Raw genomic sequence first — 19,619 nt, 5'->3', positions numbered from 1 at the left:
ACCTGAGTTCGATCCCTGGGTTGGGAAGATCCCCTGGAGAAGGGAAAGGCTACCCACTCCAGTATTCTGCCCTGGAGAAGTACATGACTGTATAGTCCATGGGGTTGCAAAGAGTCGGACATGACTGAGAGCCTTTCACTTTCTCTCACAGAAGCCCACCAAATAGATTTGAACTATTAAATCACGTCTCTCCTTTGTCATCCCTATGCTCAATACATCGAGTTTCTTCAACTATTTCTTTAAGCCAGTTATCCTGGCTGTTGTCCTAAACTCAGACAAGATACATAGTCATAACCTTTTCATATAAAGTTTAACAACAGATTCTAAGTATTTCCAAATGGACAAAGGAACAGGAGATAGAAACTAGTCTTCTAGCTTTTGAGGATTTGGATAAATAAAATTAATTCAAGAATAACTATCAAACACAACATAAAAGTACCAAGGGTGTCCCATTGCCAGATACAGATTAACACGTACTGAAGTAACTAAAACATTCTTTCTACACCACAAAATGCTCTGGAATAATAGTAAGAAAAAGTTGCATTAATCAGGTTTCTGTTGTTCCAAGAATAGTAAAGCAACAGAATACAAACCAAATATAACATTCAGCGATCATTAAATATAAATAACATTTTTTAAAATGCACTCTCATGTAATCATTCCACTGATAAAGTTACCTCTAAATTAAATTCAACCTAGACAAGGTGAAATTCCCTTGCCATATGCTCTTCTTGCCCTCAGGACAATCTTTTTTACAACAGCTACATTTCTAATTCCTTATTTAGTGTCTGCCTTGCTCATTAGACCATGCAGGGTCAGAAAGGTTGGAATCATATCTTTCCTGCTGCTCTCTATCTCAGCACCTAACCTAGTGTTAGGCACACAGTGGGCTCTCAACAAATGTTCAATCAAATTAAGATTGATTTTTGAGCTCTGCTTCATGTAAGTGGTAGTAATAGAAACCAAGACAACAAAGAGGAACAAGATACAGTTTGAGGAATTTACAGGCTAATAGGAAGATAAAGATACAAACAGGTAATTTCAACATTTTTAAATAAATAAAATTGATAGAAACCCTCTTCTAACAGATATTTAAGTCTTTATTCTGTATCAAGTAACAGACTTAAAAACTTAAACACAGTTCCTAAATACAAAATATAGCTCAGTCCTAGCTATAGAGGAAAACAATGATTCTAGAGTCACGAAATAGGTAAGAATAAAGCAACGTGCACACACAAAAGGGCATTTAAACAGGAAAGATGTGGTGGTGGTGGGTACAGAGGTGGGTAGGGATTCTGGGTGAGATCATTTTTAAGCTGAGTTTAGATTGATGTGCAGCCGTTAGCTTGACAAAGTCATGGGGGAAGGACATTCTAGGTAGAAAGAAATAAACAACATATGCAAAGGAAAGTGAAACAGGATAATGTGATTAGAATAGTATAAGCAGTTTAGGACAGCTGAAGCAAGGGAAGTGGAAGCAAATGACTGAAAGAATGCAAAGGGTATGGGGAAAGAGGCTTGTGAAATGATATCCATACAGCTGCTGTGACAAGGACGGAAGGATGGTAGTGACATTTTCTCTAATACAGGGACTTCAGAAGGAAAAAACAGATCTAGAGAACAAGATGTTGAATTTATTTTTTAACATGCTGAGATGAGTATCCAACAGCCAACTGGAGAAAACAACCGGCGCTAGTTTACAGGTGGGAGCTGAGCAGAGATTCCAAGTTCGAGAGATGAACTTCACCATACTATTCTTTGACTACTGCCTTGTATTTTTCCAGGTTTTTACTCGAGTATGTCCTCACCAACAGTTCTTCAGTGAGACGTCCAATTCTGTAAGCCTACCATTTCTGCCAACATCATTCTCTACTTTTATTTCCTCACTTCTCTCCTTATTGAAGCACAGATTCCAAGATCTTTCATTATAACCTTCTGTACTTAGCTACTTTCATCATACTCATTTGGTAACATCCAACCCTGGTTAACCCACATATTCACATTCTCCACTCATACCTGAGAAAGCTAAATATTCCAAATAAGAAGTCTTTGCATTTTCTACTCAACTTGCTGGAAATGCTCATCCCCTGTCTATATTATACAAATAATGAATGAAGTTCTTGAGTCGTTCACATCAATAGTATGTTAATTCATATTTCTATTAAATAGGGCTAATTTTTAACATAAATAATACATTTGAAGTAATCTATGTGTTTTAAGGTCCCACAATCAAGAGAACAACATAATCATCATCACTCACACACAGTCAGGAAACAATAAGGTAATTAAAGATTTCAAAGTTTCATGGTTATATCATTTTCATGAATAGAGTAAAAGCAGTGATGAATGTACATTTAATTGCTGTTGCAGACTAAACTTTACAGTAGAAATAGTAAGAGGAAAAATTTTGAAGGATGAGAATTTGTGTTCTACAAATTCAATTTAACAATACTTACTAAATCACCCACTATTGTTTAGTACATAAGGATGTTTAGAATATTTATCTCTGAGACAGGCACATGAGAACAATTACAAACTGGCTAAATGTTAAAGACAACAGAACCTTTTTTTTCCCTCTAGGATATGAAGTGATAGTCATTATAAAAGAACAAAAAAAGAGAAAAACAATCTCAGTTGAGAGAAAAACAGGGAAGAAGTCAAGGAGGAAATTATACTTCAGTCGAGCAGATATGAGCTAATATGGAAAAAGCAGCATTAGAGGAAGAATATTAGAAATACAGAGATACATGAAAATGCAGAGCAGGAATAAAACAGCCAAAAGATCCTGAAAATCAAGTGAGTATCAATTAACAAAGTTCAGATAAGTAGCTAAATATTAAACGTATGAAGAACGAAAAGACATATGGGATGGGAAGACAGTTTCACACCCAGTTTTAATTGGTACCGCACTTTAAATCAAGTTCACATGCTGACATATTACCACAGCCACTTAACAGGATGAGTGCATCCTGAGTATGAATGTTTCATGGCTTCTGAGCTCAGCATCTGAACTGATGAGATAACCCAAGGAAATAAATGAGTTTAGGAGTGCTCATACCAGTCACAGAGCAGCCAATTAATCAAACTGAAATGAAATCAATTCAAAGACCAAACTGATTCTTTTCTCTGAAAAGAGAAATAGCCAATTTTTTCTCACTATCAAAGTAATAAACACTAGTTTTTCAAATTTGAAAAAAAGTTAAGTTTAAGGGAGACAATAAAAATGAGCAGAGATACTCATTGCTTACAAGTTGAATACTGGTGCATATTTTTCAGACTTTCCCCCATATATACATGCACACACATTGTAAATAACCTCATGAGCACTTTTTTTCTCTTTTAACAACACGTTGTAAAGCTTCATCAACAATTTTAATGGCTGTACAGTAATCCATTTTTTAGATGAATCATAATTATTAATAATTAATTCCAAGTTTATTATTTTAATTTTTTAGTTTCTCTGTTGAGCAATTTTAGCTATTTCTAAAAAGTAGTATTCCATGACTTTTATACTTTCTTAGATTGCTGTAACAACTTAAAACAAACTGATAGCTTAGAACAACAGAAATTTATTCTATCTAGCCTGTGGAAGCTAAAAGTCTGAAACTGCGATGTTGGCAGTGCCTTGCTTCTGCTTATCTTAGGGAAGAATACTTTCTTGTCTCCTCCTAGTTTCTGACAGCTCTGAGCAATCTTTAGCATTCCTAGGCATCACTTCAATCTCTGCCTCTGCCTTCATATGGTCTTCCTCCCATGACTGGATCTTTTTTGTATCCAAAACTTCTCCTTTCTCTTATAAAGATACTAGTTATCAGATTTAGGGCCCACTTTAATCCAGAACTTTAATTTGATCACATTTGCAAAGATTTTATTTCCAAAGAAGGTTGCATTCAGAGTTCTTGTCTTTTGGGGAGACACAATTCAAGACATTACAGAATCATCCAAGAAACAGAAATCTCTACTATTTTTTTTTCCTAACAGAATAAACCCACTGAATTCTTTCATGAATCTAAGAAAATATGAGGTTTTAGTGATCTTATGTTTCCTGTATATTGAAATATTTTGCTATCTCACCAGCCTAGAAATTATTTTATTATTCATCAATTATTCCTAATTAATTGAAAAACAGTAAAACGTTTTGAGAACAGAATGATGGATGTCTCAGATACATAGTGATAACGGAGAGATGCACAGTGAGATCACCTTCGGTTTTCTCATTGCAGTATATGAACTATCATGTCATTTTTTAAGATATTAGAAAAGCCCAGAGACACTATTATTGTAGTCTTTTCTGTAGTTTTCAAAGAGCACCACTGAGAACCGAGATTTCTTATTTTTCACTCAAAATGACAAACATTAAGAAAAATGATAAAGATGCCTCATAAATACTGAACAAACCAGCAAAGGAACACAAAGAGACAGATAGTAACAATCTAGTCTCTAACAATGTTCGTAAAATTGATTGTGTAAGTGAAATCTCAGACTATGAGGCTTTAGATAACAATATCCTAAATCAATTTCTCAGACACAAGAACTGGTAAGTGAATTATACAATACTATGGGCAAAAAGGAAACATGGTACTTTCATCTAATAAATCATTCCATAGCAAGGACTGCATCATACAATAATTTGCAATACCAACTTGGACTGTACTATTCTGCTAAAAGGATATGTGACAATATTCTTTTTCTGTTTTAAAATACTTAATAATGTTTTTCTTCTAGTTTTATTGAGATATAATTGACATGCAGGACTGTAAAATCACCTTATAATGACTTAAAATTTCAATAAAATGATTACCACAATACGTTTAGTAAACATCCATCATCTTGTATGTATCAGTTCAGTTCAGTCACTCAGTCGTGTCCAGCTCTTTTTGACCCAACGGACTACAGCACATCTGGCCTCCCTGACCATCACCAACTCCCTGAGCCTACTCAAACTCATGTCCATTGAGTTGGTGATGCCATCTAACCATCTCACCCTCTGTCATCCCCTTCTCCTCCGGCCTTCAGTCTTGCCCCAAATCAGGGTCTTTTCCAATGAATCAGTCTTTGGATCAGGTAGCCAAAGTATTGGAGTTTCAGCTTCAGCATCAGTCCTTCCAATGAATATTCAGAACTGATTTCCTTTAGGATTGACTGGTTGGATCTCCTTGAAGTCCAAGGGACTCTCAAGAGTCTCCTCCAACACCACAGTTCAAAAGCATCAATTCTTCGGCACTCAGTTTTCTCTATAGACCAACTCTCACATCCATAAATGACTACTGGAAAAACCATAACTTTGACTAGACAGACCTTGGTTGGCAAAGTAATGTCTCTGCTTTTTAATATGCTGTATAGGTTGGTCATAACTTTTCTTCCAAGGAGCAAGCATCTTTTAATTTCATGGCTGCAGTCACCATCTGCAGTGATTTTGGAGCCCCCAAAAATAAAATCTCTCACTGCTTCCACTGTTTCCCCATCTATTTGCCATGAAGTGATGGGATCAGATGCCATGATCTTAGTTTTCTGAATGTTCAGTTTTAAGCCAACTATTTCATTCTCCTCTTTCATCAAGAGGCTCTTTAGTCCTTCTTCACTTTCTGCCATAAAGGTGGTGTCATCTGCATATCTGAGGTTATAGAATATACATATATATACAGCCTTGTATATATACAAAATAGAAAAAAATTTTTTTCTTCGTGATGGGAACTTTTAGGATTTACTCTCTTGACAACTTTCATATACAAGACACAGCAGTGTCAGTTATATGAATCATGTTGTACATTTCATCTTATAACTAGAATTTTGTACCTTCTGACCATCTTCAGCCAATTTCCCTTTCGCTTCACCCCTTGCCTCTTGGTAACCACATATCTAATCTCTTTCTCTACGAGTTCGTTTATCTTTGATATATAACTGACTTACAGCACTAAGTTAGTTCCTGGTGCACAATATACTGATTTGGTATTTCTACACATTATAAAATGATCACCACATTAAGTTGAGCCACCACTTGTCACCATATGAATATTATTACAGATAATATTCCCCACTCTGTACATTTTATTCGCATGACTCATTTATTTTGTTAACTGAAAGCCTGTATTTCTTAACGTCTCTTCCCTATTTCACTCATTTTCCTACCCCCTCATCTCTGGTTAACTACCTGTTCTCTGTATGTGTTTATGACACTGTTTATGTTTAATTTGTTTATTCATTTGTTTTGTTTATTCTTTTGTATTTTAGATCTCACATGTAAGTGAAATCATACAGTATTTGTCTTTCTTGGATTTCTGTCATTTATCATAATACCCTGTAGGTCCATCCATGTTGTTGCAAATGGCAAGATTTCATTCCTTTTTATGGTTAAGTATTACTCTATTGTATTATATACTATATCACATCTTCTTGTTCCAGTCATCTGTCAACAGACATATGTAGTTCTCATATCTGGCCATTGTAAATAATTCTGTAATAAACACAGGGGTGTATATATCTTTTCAAATTAGTGTTTCTGTTTTCTTTGGAAAAACACCCAGAAGTGAAATTGTTGGATTGTATGGTAGTCCTATTTTTAATATTTTGAGGAATCCCCATACTGTTTTGAAATGGGAGTACCAGACCAACTTACCTGCCTCCTGAGAATTATGAGTGCAAATCAAAACACAATCATTAGAATCGGACATGGAAAAACAAACTGGTTCCAAATTGGGAAACGAGTACATCAAGGCTATGTATTGTCCCCCTGCTTATTTAACTTATATGCAGAGTACATCATGCAGAAATGCCAGGCTGGATGAAGCATAAGCTGGAATCGAGATAGCTGGGAGAAATAATAACCGTAGATATGCAGATGATATTACTCTAATGGCAGAAAGTGAAGAGGCACTAAAGAGCCTCTTGATAGGGTGAAAGAAGAGAGTGAAAAAGCTAGCTTAAAACCCAACATTCAAAAAACTAAGATCACGGCATCTGCTCCCATCATTTTGTGGCAACAGATTGGGAAAGAGTGGAAACAGCAGCAGATTTTATTTTCTTGGGCCCAAAAATCACTGTGGGTGGTGACTGCAGCCATGAAATTAAAAGATATCTGCTTCTTGAAAGAAAAGCTATGACAAACCTATATAGCATATTAAAAAGCAGAGACATCACTTTGTTGACAAAAGTCCATCTAGTCAAAGCTTTGGTTTTTTTCAGTACTCATGTACGATGTGCTGGAATCAAGATTGCCAGGAGAAATATCAGTAACCTCAGATACACAGACGACACCTCCCTTATGGCAGAAAGTGAAGAAGGACTAAAGAGCCTCTTGATGAAAGTGAAAGAGGAGAATGAAATAGTTGGCTTAAAACTCAACATTCAGAAAACTAAGATCATGGCATCCAGTCCCATCACTTCATGGCAAATAGATGGGGAAACAGTGGAAGCAGTGAGAGATTTTATTTTGGGGGACTCCAAAATCACTGCAGATGGTGACTGCAGCCATGAAATTAAAAGACGCTTGCTCCTTGAAAGAAAAGCTATAACCAACCTATACAGCATATTAAAAAGCAGACATTACTTTACCAACAAAGGTCCGACTAGTCAAAGTTATGGTTTTTCCAGTAGTCATGTATGGATGTGAGAACTGGACTATAAAGAAAGCTGAGTGCCAAAGAATTGATGCTTTTGAACTGTGGTGTTGGAGAAGATTCCTGAGAGAGTCCCTTGGACAGCAGGAGATCCAACCAGTCAATTCTAAAGGAAATCAGTTCTGAATATTCAATGGAAGGACTGATGCTGAAGCTGAAACTCCAATACTTTTGCCAACTGACACAAAGAACTGACTCATTGGAAAAGACTCTGATTCAGGGAAAGAATGAAGGCAGGAGGAGAAGGGGATAACAGAGGATGAGATTTTTGGATGGCATCACTGATGCAATGGACATGAGTTTGAGTAGGCTCTGGGAGTTGGTGATGGACAGGGAAGCCTGGGGTGCTGCAGTCCGTGGGGTTGCCAAGAGTCGGACATGACTGAGCGATGGAACTGAACATTTATGATGTGAGAGCTGGACCATAAAGAAGGCTGACTGCTGAAGAACCGATGCTTTCAAATTGCAGTGTTGGAGAAGACTCTCGAGAGTCCCTTGGACAGCAAGGAGATCAAAGCAGTCAATCCTATGGAAATCAGCCCTGAATATTCACTGGAAAGACTAATGCTGAAACTGAAGCTCCAAAATTTTGGCCACCTGTTGCAAGAGACTACTCACTGGAAAAAACTCTGATGCTGAGAAAGTTTGAGGGCACGCAAGTACGTCAAGGCTGTATCTTGTCACCCTGCTTATTTAACTTATATGCAGAGTACATCATGAGAAACGCTGGGCTGGAGGAAGCACAAGCTGAAATCAAGACTGCCGGGAGAAATATCAATAACCTCAGATACGCAGATGACACCACCCTTATGGCAGAAAGTGAAGAGGAACTAAAGAGACTCTTGATGAAAGTGAAAGAGGAGTGTGAGAAAGTTGGCTTAAAGCTCAACATTCAGAAAACGAAGATCATGGCATCTGGTCCCATCACTTCATGGCAAATAGACGGGGAAACAGTGAGAGACTTTATTTTTTGGGGCTCCAAAATTACTGCAGATGGTGACTGCAGCAGTGAAATTAAAAGACACTTACTCCTTGGAAGTAAAGTTATGACCAACCTAGACAGCATATTCAAAAGCAGAGACATTACTTTGCTGACAAAAGTCCAACTAGTCAAGGTTTTTCGAATTATGGTTTTTCCAATAGTCATGTATGGATGTGAGAGTTAGACTATAAAGAAAGCTGAGCGCCGAAGAATTGATGCTATTGAATCATGGTGTTGGAGAAGACTCTTGAGACTCCCTTGGACTGCAAGGAGATCCAACCGGTCCGTCCTAAAGGAGATCAGTCAATAGGTGTTCATTGGAAGGTCTGATGTTGAAGCTGAAACTCCAATACTTTGGCCACCTGATGCGAAGAGCTGGCTCATTTGGAAAAGACCCTGATGCTGGGTAAGATTGACGGCAGGAGGGGAAGGGGATGACACAGGATGAGAGGGTTGGCTGGCATCAGACTCAATGGACATGAGTTTGCGTGGGCTCCGGGAGTTGGTGTTGGACAGGGAGGCCTGGCATTCTGCAGCTCATGGGGTCGCAAAGAGTTGGACACGACTGAGCAACTGAACTGAATTGAACTGAAGAGTAGAAGGAGGCAACAGAGGATGAGATGGCTGGCTGGCATCACTGACTCAATGGACATGAGTCTGAGCAAACTCCGGGATACAGTGAAGGACAGGGAAGCCTGGAATGCTGCAGTCCATGGGGTCGCAAAGATCTGGACACAACTTACTGACTGAACAACAATATACTCTTTTGCATAGTGAATGCACCAATTTACATTTCTGGCAATAGCACATGAGGGTTCCTTTTTCTCCACATACTTACTAACTTTTGTTATTTGTTGTGTTTTTTATAATAAGCATTCTAACATGTGTGAGGTGATATTTTATTGTGGTTTTGATTAACATTTCTAATAAGAGTGATGTTGGGGATCTTTTCATATGCCTGTTAGCCATCTGTGTGTCATTTCTAGAAAAATTTCTATTCAGGTCCTCTGCCCAGTTTTTTATATTGAGTTGTTTATTTTTTTTTTGATGTTGAGGTGTATGATTTCTTGGTATAGTTTGGATATTAGCCCCTCATCAGACATATTGTTTCAAATATCTTCTCCTTTTCAGAAGGTGGCCTTTTTGTTTTGTTGATGGTTTCTTTCACTGTGTAAAAGCTTTTAGTTTGATGTAGTTTTTGTTTATTTTTGCTTTTTTAAAATAACTTTGCCCAAGAAGACATATCCGAAAAAAAAAAAAATATTGCTGAGCCCAATCTCAAATGCTTATAGTTTCTTCTGTAAGTTTTATGGTTTCAAGTCTTGTATTTAAGTCTTTAACCTGTTTTGGGCTTGTTTTTGTACACTGTATGAGAAAATAGTTCAGTTTTTCCAACAGCATTTATTGAAGAGGCTGCCCTTTTTCCACTGTACATTGTTCTCTCCTTTGTCATAGATTAACTGACCATGTAAGTGTGGATTCATTTCTTGGCTCTCTATTTTGTTTCAGTGATCTATATGTCTGTTCCAGAATCATACTGTTTCGAATACTCTAGCTTTGTAGTATAGCTTGAAATCAGGGCATGTGATACCTCCAGCTTTGCTCTTCTTTCTCAAGACTGCTTTGGCTATTTGGGGTCTTTCACTTCTAAACAAATTTTAAAAATATCTGTTATAGTTCTGTGAAAATCATCATTGGGATTCTGATAGGAATTGCACTGAATCTGCAGATTGCCTTGTGTAGTATGGTCATTTTAACAACAGTATTTATTTTGCCTTGTGTGACAATATTTTTTCACTGTTCATGACAATCATACATCAAAATTTATTTGATATGGTTAAAGTGGACAAATGCTTAAAGGCAAGTGTGTACACAAAGTTATTCGGAAGGAAAAAAATAACATGTAGAAATGAAAAAAAGCACTGATTTGATCATTCTGACTGGTGTTTAGTAATATAAAAACAAAAATGTTTTGCAATTATTGAGCAAAGAAATGGCCAACCTTTCTTCAATAAAATTAAGAGGTATCTAAGTTATTTTTGATAATGTGCTGCAAGAACCAGAAGTAATAATAAGCTAGAGCCTATTAAAGATGTATCTGAAATTGGAACCTGTATTTAAAGTACAGACATATTCCAGGATCATACATGGCAACTGATACACAGCTGGCTACATTCAAAAGGGCGTCTATTTGGAGTACTTTCAAAACCTAGAAAGGTAAAGACAAGAATCTGGGTTTAGCCATCATATTCAAGAAAATAAAAAAAAACACAGAATGAGAAAAAATATTTGCAAATAAGGTATCAAATTCTTATATGACTTGATATCTGATATCAGATAGATACCAGTTTATCTGTTATCAGATATATATCAGTTTATCTGATAAGAGACATATCTAGAATATATAAAGAATTTTTATAACTAAACTATAAAAAGACAAATAACTAAAATAACTGAAAACATGAACCAAGGATTTAAATAGACATTTCTCCACAGACAACATCTGAATGGCCAATAGGCACGTGAAAAGATGCTCAACATTAGTCATGGGGGCAATGCATAATAAAAACCATAAAGAGACGTCACTTCACACTCAGTATGTTAGTCCCTCAGTCCTGTCTGACTTTGCAACCTCCAGACTATAGCCTGTCAGGCTCCTTGGTCCATGGAATTCTCCAGGCAAGAATACTGGAGTGGGTTGCCCTTCTCTTTTCCAGGGCAAAAGACATATAATAAGTGCTGGCAAGGATGTGGAGAAATTGGAATCTTTATACACTGCTGGTGGGATTGTAAGTTTGGTGCAGCCACTGTGAAAAAGTCTATCAGTTCCTTACATGGTGAAACTTCCCATGTAACCCATCATTTCCACTTCGAAGTACCTATCCAAGAGAAATGCAAACATGTTCACACAAATGCTTGTACTCACACAGTCGTGTGAACATTATTAATAATAGCCAAAAAGTAAAATCAACCCAAATTTCTATTACCTGCTGAATGGATAAACAAACGTGCTATACTCATAACATGGACTGTTATTCAGCAATAAAAAAGAATCAAATACTGATACATGCTACGACACTGACAGACATTGAATATATTCTGCAAAATAAAGTAAACCAGTCACAAAATGCTATATATGGTGTGATTCCATTTATATGAAATATCCAGAATGGGAAAATTCACAGATACATAAAGCAGATTGATCAGTGGTGCCTAGGGTGGAAGAGAGGATGGTGAGGGACTGCTAATGGGAAAAAGCCTCTTTCTCGGTGATTAAAAATATTCTTAGATTATAGCGATGTTCAAAAACCTGAAAACATACTAAAACCCACTGAATGGTACATTTTAAATTGGTGAATTTTATAAGTAAATTATCTCTCAATAATAAAATTCTTAAAAATCTGGGTCTGCTGTATTTAAATACTCACTGAAATTCTAATAAAGTTGATTTTCACCATTCATTTTTACTTCAGCAAACTATTCATAACATGGCTTAAAAATATTTATTAAAAATAAGGTCCATTACTCCCAGATGGTAAATGGTGCTGAATATTTTCTTGATACACTGAGGATTAGTCAATCTTCTTAAATTAGTATTTAGATTGTTAGTAATTTTTCATTAGTATAAAGTTGATTTCAACTATTTTTTTCTTTTTTGCTCATCTTTACAGAAATTGTCAGATCACTGCCTTAAGAATAATTCTCACTGCAAAAGTATTTCTCTAGAGAGGTTGTACTAGTTTATACTTCTAATAGCAATGTTCAAAAGAAAAGCATCAGTTTTATCCTGAAATGTGCCTGACTTTGTAAAAATATATATAAAGGGGAAAAAAACACCTGCAACAAAACTAAAAATCAACAAAACCAATAAAGAAAACAAAACAATAATAATCAAAAATCCTTTTAAATACATTAGACCAAGGCTTCCTCTAATTCTGGGTTTAACTGACAAAAAAATGGAAAACTTTATTACATGACATCTTGTAAGTATAAGTTTTACAATTTAGGGCATTTCTAATTCTTTCAGAACAGATACTCAACTTACACTGCACTATTTATAGGCAGACTGTAATGAAAACACTTAGCTTTCGTTTATTTAAAAAACATTTATAGCTATGTCTGGTGAAAGGGCTTAAAATCAATAATACCTCAGCAGCAGCAAGATACTAGTGACTAAGTCTTATTTTCTAAATACCAGAAAACGAATCAGGGCTCTAAAAGAAACTGCTGATTCTGAGATCAGGGTACGGAAAATTAAAAAATATGGTTGGGATAACTGCAAAAACATAAAGCAACCAAGATGTCCTTCAGTAGGTGAACAGAAGGATAAACCATGATACTGCCAGTTAATGAAATACTCAGTTCAGTTCAGTCGCTCAGTCATGTCCGACTCTTTGTGACTCCCATGGACTGCAGCACTCCAGGCTTCTCTTTCCATCACCAACTCCCAGAGCTTACTCAAACTCATGTCCATTGAGTCAGTGATGCCATCCAACCCTCTCATCCTCTGTTGTCGCCTTCTCCCGCCTTCAATCTTTCCCAGCATCAGGGTCTTTTGCAGTGAGTCAGCTCTTCACATCAGATGGCCAAAGTATTCGAGCTTCAGCTTCAGCATCAATCCTTCCAGTGAATTTCTTTACAACTGACTGGTTGGATCTCCTTGCAGTCCAAGGGGCTCTCAAGAGTCTTTGCCAACACCATGATTCAAAACCATCAATTCTTCAGCACACAGCTTTCTCTATGGTCCAACTCTTACATCCATACATGACTACTGGAAAAACCATAGCTTTGACTAGATGGACCTTTGTTGGCAAAGTAATGTCTCTGCTTTTTAATATGCTGTCTAGGTTTGTCATAGATTTTCTTCTAAGAAGCAAGTGTATTTTAATTTCACAGCTGCAGTCACCATCTGCAGTGATTCTGGAGCCCAAGAAAATAAAGTCTGTCACAGTTTCCATTGTTTCCCCATCTATTTGCCATGACGTGATGTGACCAGATGCCATGATCTTCGTTATTTGAATATTGAGTTTTAAGCCAGCTTTTTCACACTCTCTCACTTTCATCAAGGAACTCTTTAGTTCCTCTTCACTTTCTGCCATAAGGGTGGTGTCATCTGCATATCTGAGGTTATTGATATTTCTCCCAGCAATCTTGATTCCAGCTTGTGCTTCATTCAGTCCAGCATTTCACATGATGCGCTCTGCATACAAGTTAAATAGGCAGGGTGACAATATACAGCCTTGATGTACTCCTTTCCCAATTTGGAAGCATTCCATCGTTTCATGTCCGGTTCTAACCGTTGCTTCTTGACCTGCATACAGATTTCTCAGGAGGCAGGTCAGGTGGTCTGGTATTCCCATCTCTTGAAGAATTGTCCACAGTTTGTTGTGCTTCACACAAAGGCTTTGGCGTAGTCAATAAAGCAAAAGTAGATGTAATACATCAATGTAATGAAATACTACTCAATGCTAAAAAGACATGAGCCATCAAGCTATGAAAAGATATGGAGTATTAAATATTAATACATATTACTAAATGAAGAAAATGTGAAAAGGCTACATATTGTATGATTCCAACTCTATGACATTCTAGAAAGGGCAAAACTTTGGGGACAGTTAAAAGATCAGGGATTGCCAGGGATTAGGAGGGAGGGAGGGAAGTAGGGAGGGATGATTCACAGGAGCATACATTTTTAGAGCAGTGAAACTACTCTGTATGACATCACTTCTCCAAACCTATAAAACATACACTACCAAGAGTGACCCCTAAGCAAATGATGGACTCTGAGTAACAGTACTGTTTCAGTGTAGGTTCATCAATTACAGAACAGGAAAACAAACCAACAAAGGACAAAATCTTGGTATCTAACAGTACCAGAGAATAAGGAGGTACTTAAAAGACAAAAGGATAGGGGCATGTGAAAGGGATTCAAGAATTAAAATACGACAAGTCCCAACAACTAAAACAATCTGAGGAGTAAAGTAAATAGCAGGGCATTGAAATACAGCATAAACCATACATCAGTCCATCATGATACAAATGATGACATAAATAAATAAATCACAGCGAAGAGACAACAAATCATTCATAGACTAATTCTGAATACTGCCCTCACCCCAGGACATGGTGCATAATTCCATCTCCCACTTCCCAACCCCTCACTCCTACCTCCAGTAAGGGTGGGTAAACTCAGTAACTCATTTTCAAAGAACAAAGCAGAGAAAGAGAAAAACCGTACATTTTCAGTGGTAAAACTTGGCAAGTAACACAAGCAATGAATGTGAATAGCATCATATTGATACCAAGTCCTCCCTGACATGATATGACAAGAAGAGCATTTCACTTCTGTGGTATTCTTTCCACTCCCATTGCCTCCCTGAAATTTAAGAAAAACATAAGAAAAACCCAGACTGGCATACTTCCTGCAAGCCATGAAAAATAAGGAAAGACTGAGAAACCATTATAGACTAGATGAGACCAGGGAAACCTGAAAACTAAATGTAATTCCCTGGTGGCTCAGATGATAAACAATCTGCCTGCAATGTGGGATAGCTAGGTTTGACCCCTGGCTTGGGAAGATCCTCTGGAGAAGGGCATGGCAACCCACTCCAGTATTCTTGCCTGGAGAACTCCATGGACAGAGGAACCTGGTGGGCTGTTGTCCATGGGGTCGCAAAGAGTCGGACACGACTGAGCAGCTAAGCACATCCTAAAGTGGATCCTGGAAAGAGGCACTGACGGAATGCCAATGAAATCTAAATAAAGTCTGGAATTTATAGTTAATGGTAGTGTATTAACGTTGGGTTCTTAAAGTTTTCACAAATGTACCACAGCAACGTGTAAGATGTTAACAATAGGGGAAACTGGGTGAGAGGTATACAAGAAGTCTGAGTTGTCTCTGCAACTTTTCTATATTTAAAAATTATGCAGGGTTTCCCTGGTGGCTCAGTGCTAAAGGCGGGTGCCTGCCGATACAGGAGACACAGGTTCCATCCCTGATCCAGGAAGATCCCACATGCTGAGGAGCAACTATGCCCCTGCACCACAACTACTGAGCCTGCGCTCTAGAGCCCTGGAGCCGCAACTACTGAGCCCACGAATCACAGCTACTGAAGTCGCATGCCCTGCAGCCTGTGCTCTGCGCCAAGAGGAGCACCGTAAAGAGAAGCACATGCACTGCAACCAGTTAGCCCCCGCTCTCCGAAACCAGGGAAAAGCCCGTGCAGCAACGAAGACCCAGCACAGCCAAAGATAAATAAATAAATAAAATTATTTTTTAAATGTTATTTTAAAAAATTATTAAAAAATAGAAAGTTTATTTAAAACAACAACAAAATTAAACTTTAAAATGGAGCCATAAACCCACTAAAGCAACACAGATATCCTTTTAGAAAATGTTAACCTTCTAAATATAGTGACCATTTACTTCGTTTTAAAAGTCTGTTAAAAAAAATTTAGAAAAAAAATGCTAAGGAAAAGAAGACTAACAATTTCTTACTGGAGACTAAACCATGCATTAATCTTAAACATGATGTACTGTGTACTAATGGTACTAAAACTATATTAGCAATATTTGACTACCCCTGTCAGAAATACTTCGTAACACACTAAAAAATCCCTCATATTCTGTCCATTTAATCTTCTATCAAGTTTCACAGTACAATGTATTCTGTGGTTCACTGTACTTTACTGGTAAAGAGGGAACATGACCCACTACTGATATTATAACAGACAAACTTGGCAAACTTATACTTTTCCCACATTATGACACATTTGAGGGAAATAAACCTTTTCTCTAGTTTATAGATAAAAAAAAAAACAAATAATGAAAGGTTGTTAAGAAAGGTTAGCCTAAACTTGGATAAACCTAATAGAGAGATAGCACATCCTTCCAACATAGTACGAGGCTACGGACACACTCAAAGGTTATTTAATTACCTAAGAGATGAACTTTGCTCCATTATTCTATTTACTATTGAACTAAATAGCCCAGATTAAGTAAAGTTACATGTTAACTTATAGATTTTTGTCCAGTAGAGATGCAAATCATTTCTGTCAGGTAGAAGAGAAAATTCTAAAGGTTAGAGTTAATTGATCTGCAGGATATCAGCTCCTTTGTAACTAATCTAGCAATCTTATTCTAAAATTCCTTTATTAAACTGCCTATTAATTCACAGCCTCCCAAATGCTCTTTGAACTAGTCTTACTATTTTACTTATTTCCTCAGTAATTAATAACTGAATAAAATATTTGATACATGTTCACTTTATATTTCTATGAATGTTTTAAATTTTAAAAAATTATACTGACAGGCACAAGAAACTTTCCATGACATGCCTGACATGGCCTTTCCCACAAACAATTCTGCAGTTCCTATAATCTCACAGAGCTATTATGGTAATAGTTTTTCTATACCATATTCTGATAATATTTTCTATTATTTGGTCTCTGTAATTATCAAATAGTATCTTTCTTTCTTAAAGATAAATCAGAAAAGAATCTAAGTATATATTATTTTCAAGACTATCTTTATTCCACCATTGACATTCTTTATCCTGCCAGTAAAGTCCATTAAAAAAAAAAAGGATACAAATACTATTTCCCCTCAGTTGTTCCACCTGCACATTTAAAAACAATGGGAAATACATAAAGATTCCCTATTTTCTTTTTTTTCTTTTTTTTTTTTTTTAGATTCCCTATTTTCAATGTAGCCATTTCCTAAAAAGATTTTTAAGTCTCAAGCTCTGTATGATAAAACAAAGATATTTATATCTGGATAGAGACTCAAGTACTTGTTGAGTCAGCATTAAGAAAATTACCCACAGAATCACAGAATATAAGATTTAAATAGTAAAGATTTTCCTGTTTAATCTCTAAAAAGAAGGAAATTGCACTGAAAGGATTATAGTGACTTTCCAGAGATTTGAAGACTGGCTAAAATTAATGGGATCTGACTTCTAACACTTTTTAATTGGTCACACATCATGATGATTGTGTGAGTTAATTTCCTTTATTTAAACCATAATTTTAAAAAGTTTTTTCTTCCATCTGTTCCAAGTACCTCTCTTATAATTTTCAGGTGTGAATTATAACTGTTTTTACTTTCATAAACATGATTAATTATACTTATATTTTGATTATATATTTTGAGATTTAAGCAAAAAAGATTAATACAAAGAAAAAAAATCACTTCATATTTCCAAAGTTACATTCTTCACCAAAAAAAGTGGATACTACCGTGATTTTTTTAGTAAGAAATCTGGATATTGTCAAAGTGTCAATCTAAATGTACTTTTAGTGAACTGAAGTGGACTAACCACAAACCTTAACTTCAATTTTTAGGTTTTAGCACTGGGAAAGGAAACATTATTACACTCTCACCCAACCCATAAACAGTAGCCCAGGCGAGTAAAATGAAAGCAAACTCTGTACCCTGACATCACTTCAAGATGAAGCTGTCCTGAGACAGTTAAGAAAACAGGAATATTGAAGAAATTCTCCTCAGGCACCTTTATTTTGCTTGAAGGCTGCAAAACAAAACAGAAGCCACAAGAAGCTATTACATGTTCTGAACTGCATTCACATTTCTGTCACAACTAAAAATCACAAAGCAATTTAAAATATATGAGGACAGGTCAATCTCATGAAAAAAAGGCAGTTTTCAGTACACACTTAAAAGAGAAAATCCCTGCTTGGTAAGTGCTAAGGTCAAAGAAGTTTGCTCCATATTTTTGAAACGCACAACAACTGAAGGGCAAAGTACTTTGGTCACAAAATATACTCTTTCCTAAAAACTGATTTTGATTGAGGGGCAAGCTGAAGCAAGAAACTATGTTTTAAATGTGAAGCATTACACAGTCTTTCACAATTCTGACCCATGATTAAAATTTAATTTTCCCAAGGGAATAACCTCTAAAAAATGTCTTGTCATATTATTATTAAATTGTTAATGATAATGCTTTTAATACAGATTTTTATAAACACATTATAAACTATATACATGTTCATTTCACTTAATCTTCATGACAACTAGGAGATAAGAAAAGCCGGACCTTATCTTTCAAAGATATGATGAACATTTACACTTAAAGATTTTTATGAACTTGTAATAGTTCATTTGAACTGTAATTAGTCCATTTGAAACTGGTCAGAAACAAGCCAGTCAACATTTATTAACAGTTAAGATAAAAAGTTATTTGGAGGTCATGCATAATTTAAATAGTATAATTAAGAAACCTTCTGTATCAAGTTATGACTATTATATCCATTTGGAGTGAAGGAAGATAATTTACCTACTCTTATATTTCAAATTGTGATCTGAAAATGTTTCAGTGTAATGGTGCACTAAAACAAATACTGTAAAAGCAACCAAGCCAATATAAAATATTCAATAGAGGATGTAAGACTCCTTTTAAGAGGCGGAGTACCAACTGCTGAATTATAGAAACAAATGAAATGAAGGTATCTTATTTAATTCCCTTGGTTGTTCTAAAAATACTGCATATCATGTACGGGTATGTGTACATGGATATGTACGGATATGAACATGACTATTGTTATTCAGTTACTAAGTTGTGTCCTACTCTTTGTGATCCCGTGGACTGCAGCGTGCCAGGCTTCCCTGTCATCCACTATCTCTGTGGAGTGTGCTCAAACTCATGTCCACTGAGTCGGTGATGCTATCTAACCATCTCATCCTCTGCTGCCCTCTTCTCCTTTTGCCTTCGAAAGGAGAATGAATGTGATAGCTAGTGTAAAATTACCAAGTGAAATTATTCATTTATTTTGTAACTGCCTATTATTTTTAAAACTTAACTTTGATCTGGTCCTAAATGCCCTATTATTGCTTTTTAAAAATTCATCTTTGAGACTCATTATCACTTAAACGATATTGTTTCCAAGGACTTAAATACTCAAGACTAAAATATCTGACTTATGTTATGATTTCAAAATAATAGATGTATTCTCTGATATGTCTTCATTATTTACTAAATGATTACATTTCAAGTAAGGCCCAGTAC

At 36.2% G+C, this 19,619-nt stretch overlaps 1 protein-coding gene across 10 annotated transcripts in view; it reads right to left on the bottom strand.

Moving 5' to 3' along the window:
- NARS2 (asparaginyl-tRNA synthetase 2, mitochondrial) overlaps positions 1–19,619 on the bottom strand; it is a 136,587-nt gene that overhangs the window by 53,375 nt on the left and 63,593 nt on the right. For 8 of the 10 annotated variants that reach the window (XM_006077399.3, XM_044943442.1, XM_044943443.1 and 5 more), the window contains one exon: positions 18,031–18,125. The exons of the other annotated variants lie outside the window; for them this stretch is intronic. In XM_006077399.3, the coding sequence (XP_006077461.1) occupies positions 18,031–18,125 (95 nt within the window). The remainder of the gene's footprint in view (positions 1–18,030; positions 18,126–19,619) is intronic. 10 annotated transcript variants of the gene reach the window in all.

Source organism: Bubalus bubalis, chromosome 5 (genome assembly GCF_019923935.1).
Source record: "Bubalus bubalis isolate 160015118507 breed Murrah chromosome 5, NDDB_SH_1, whole genome shotgun sequence".
NCBI classification, from domain to species: domain Eukaryota; kingdom Metazoa; phylum Chordata; class Mammalia; order Artiodactyla; family Bovidae; genus Bubalus; species Bubalus bubalis.
Note: the sequence above shows the minus strand (reverse complement) of the source record. Positions and strands in the feature narration are given on the sequence as shown.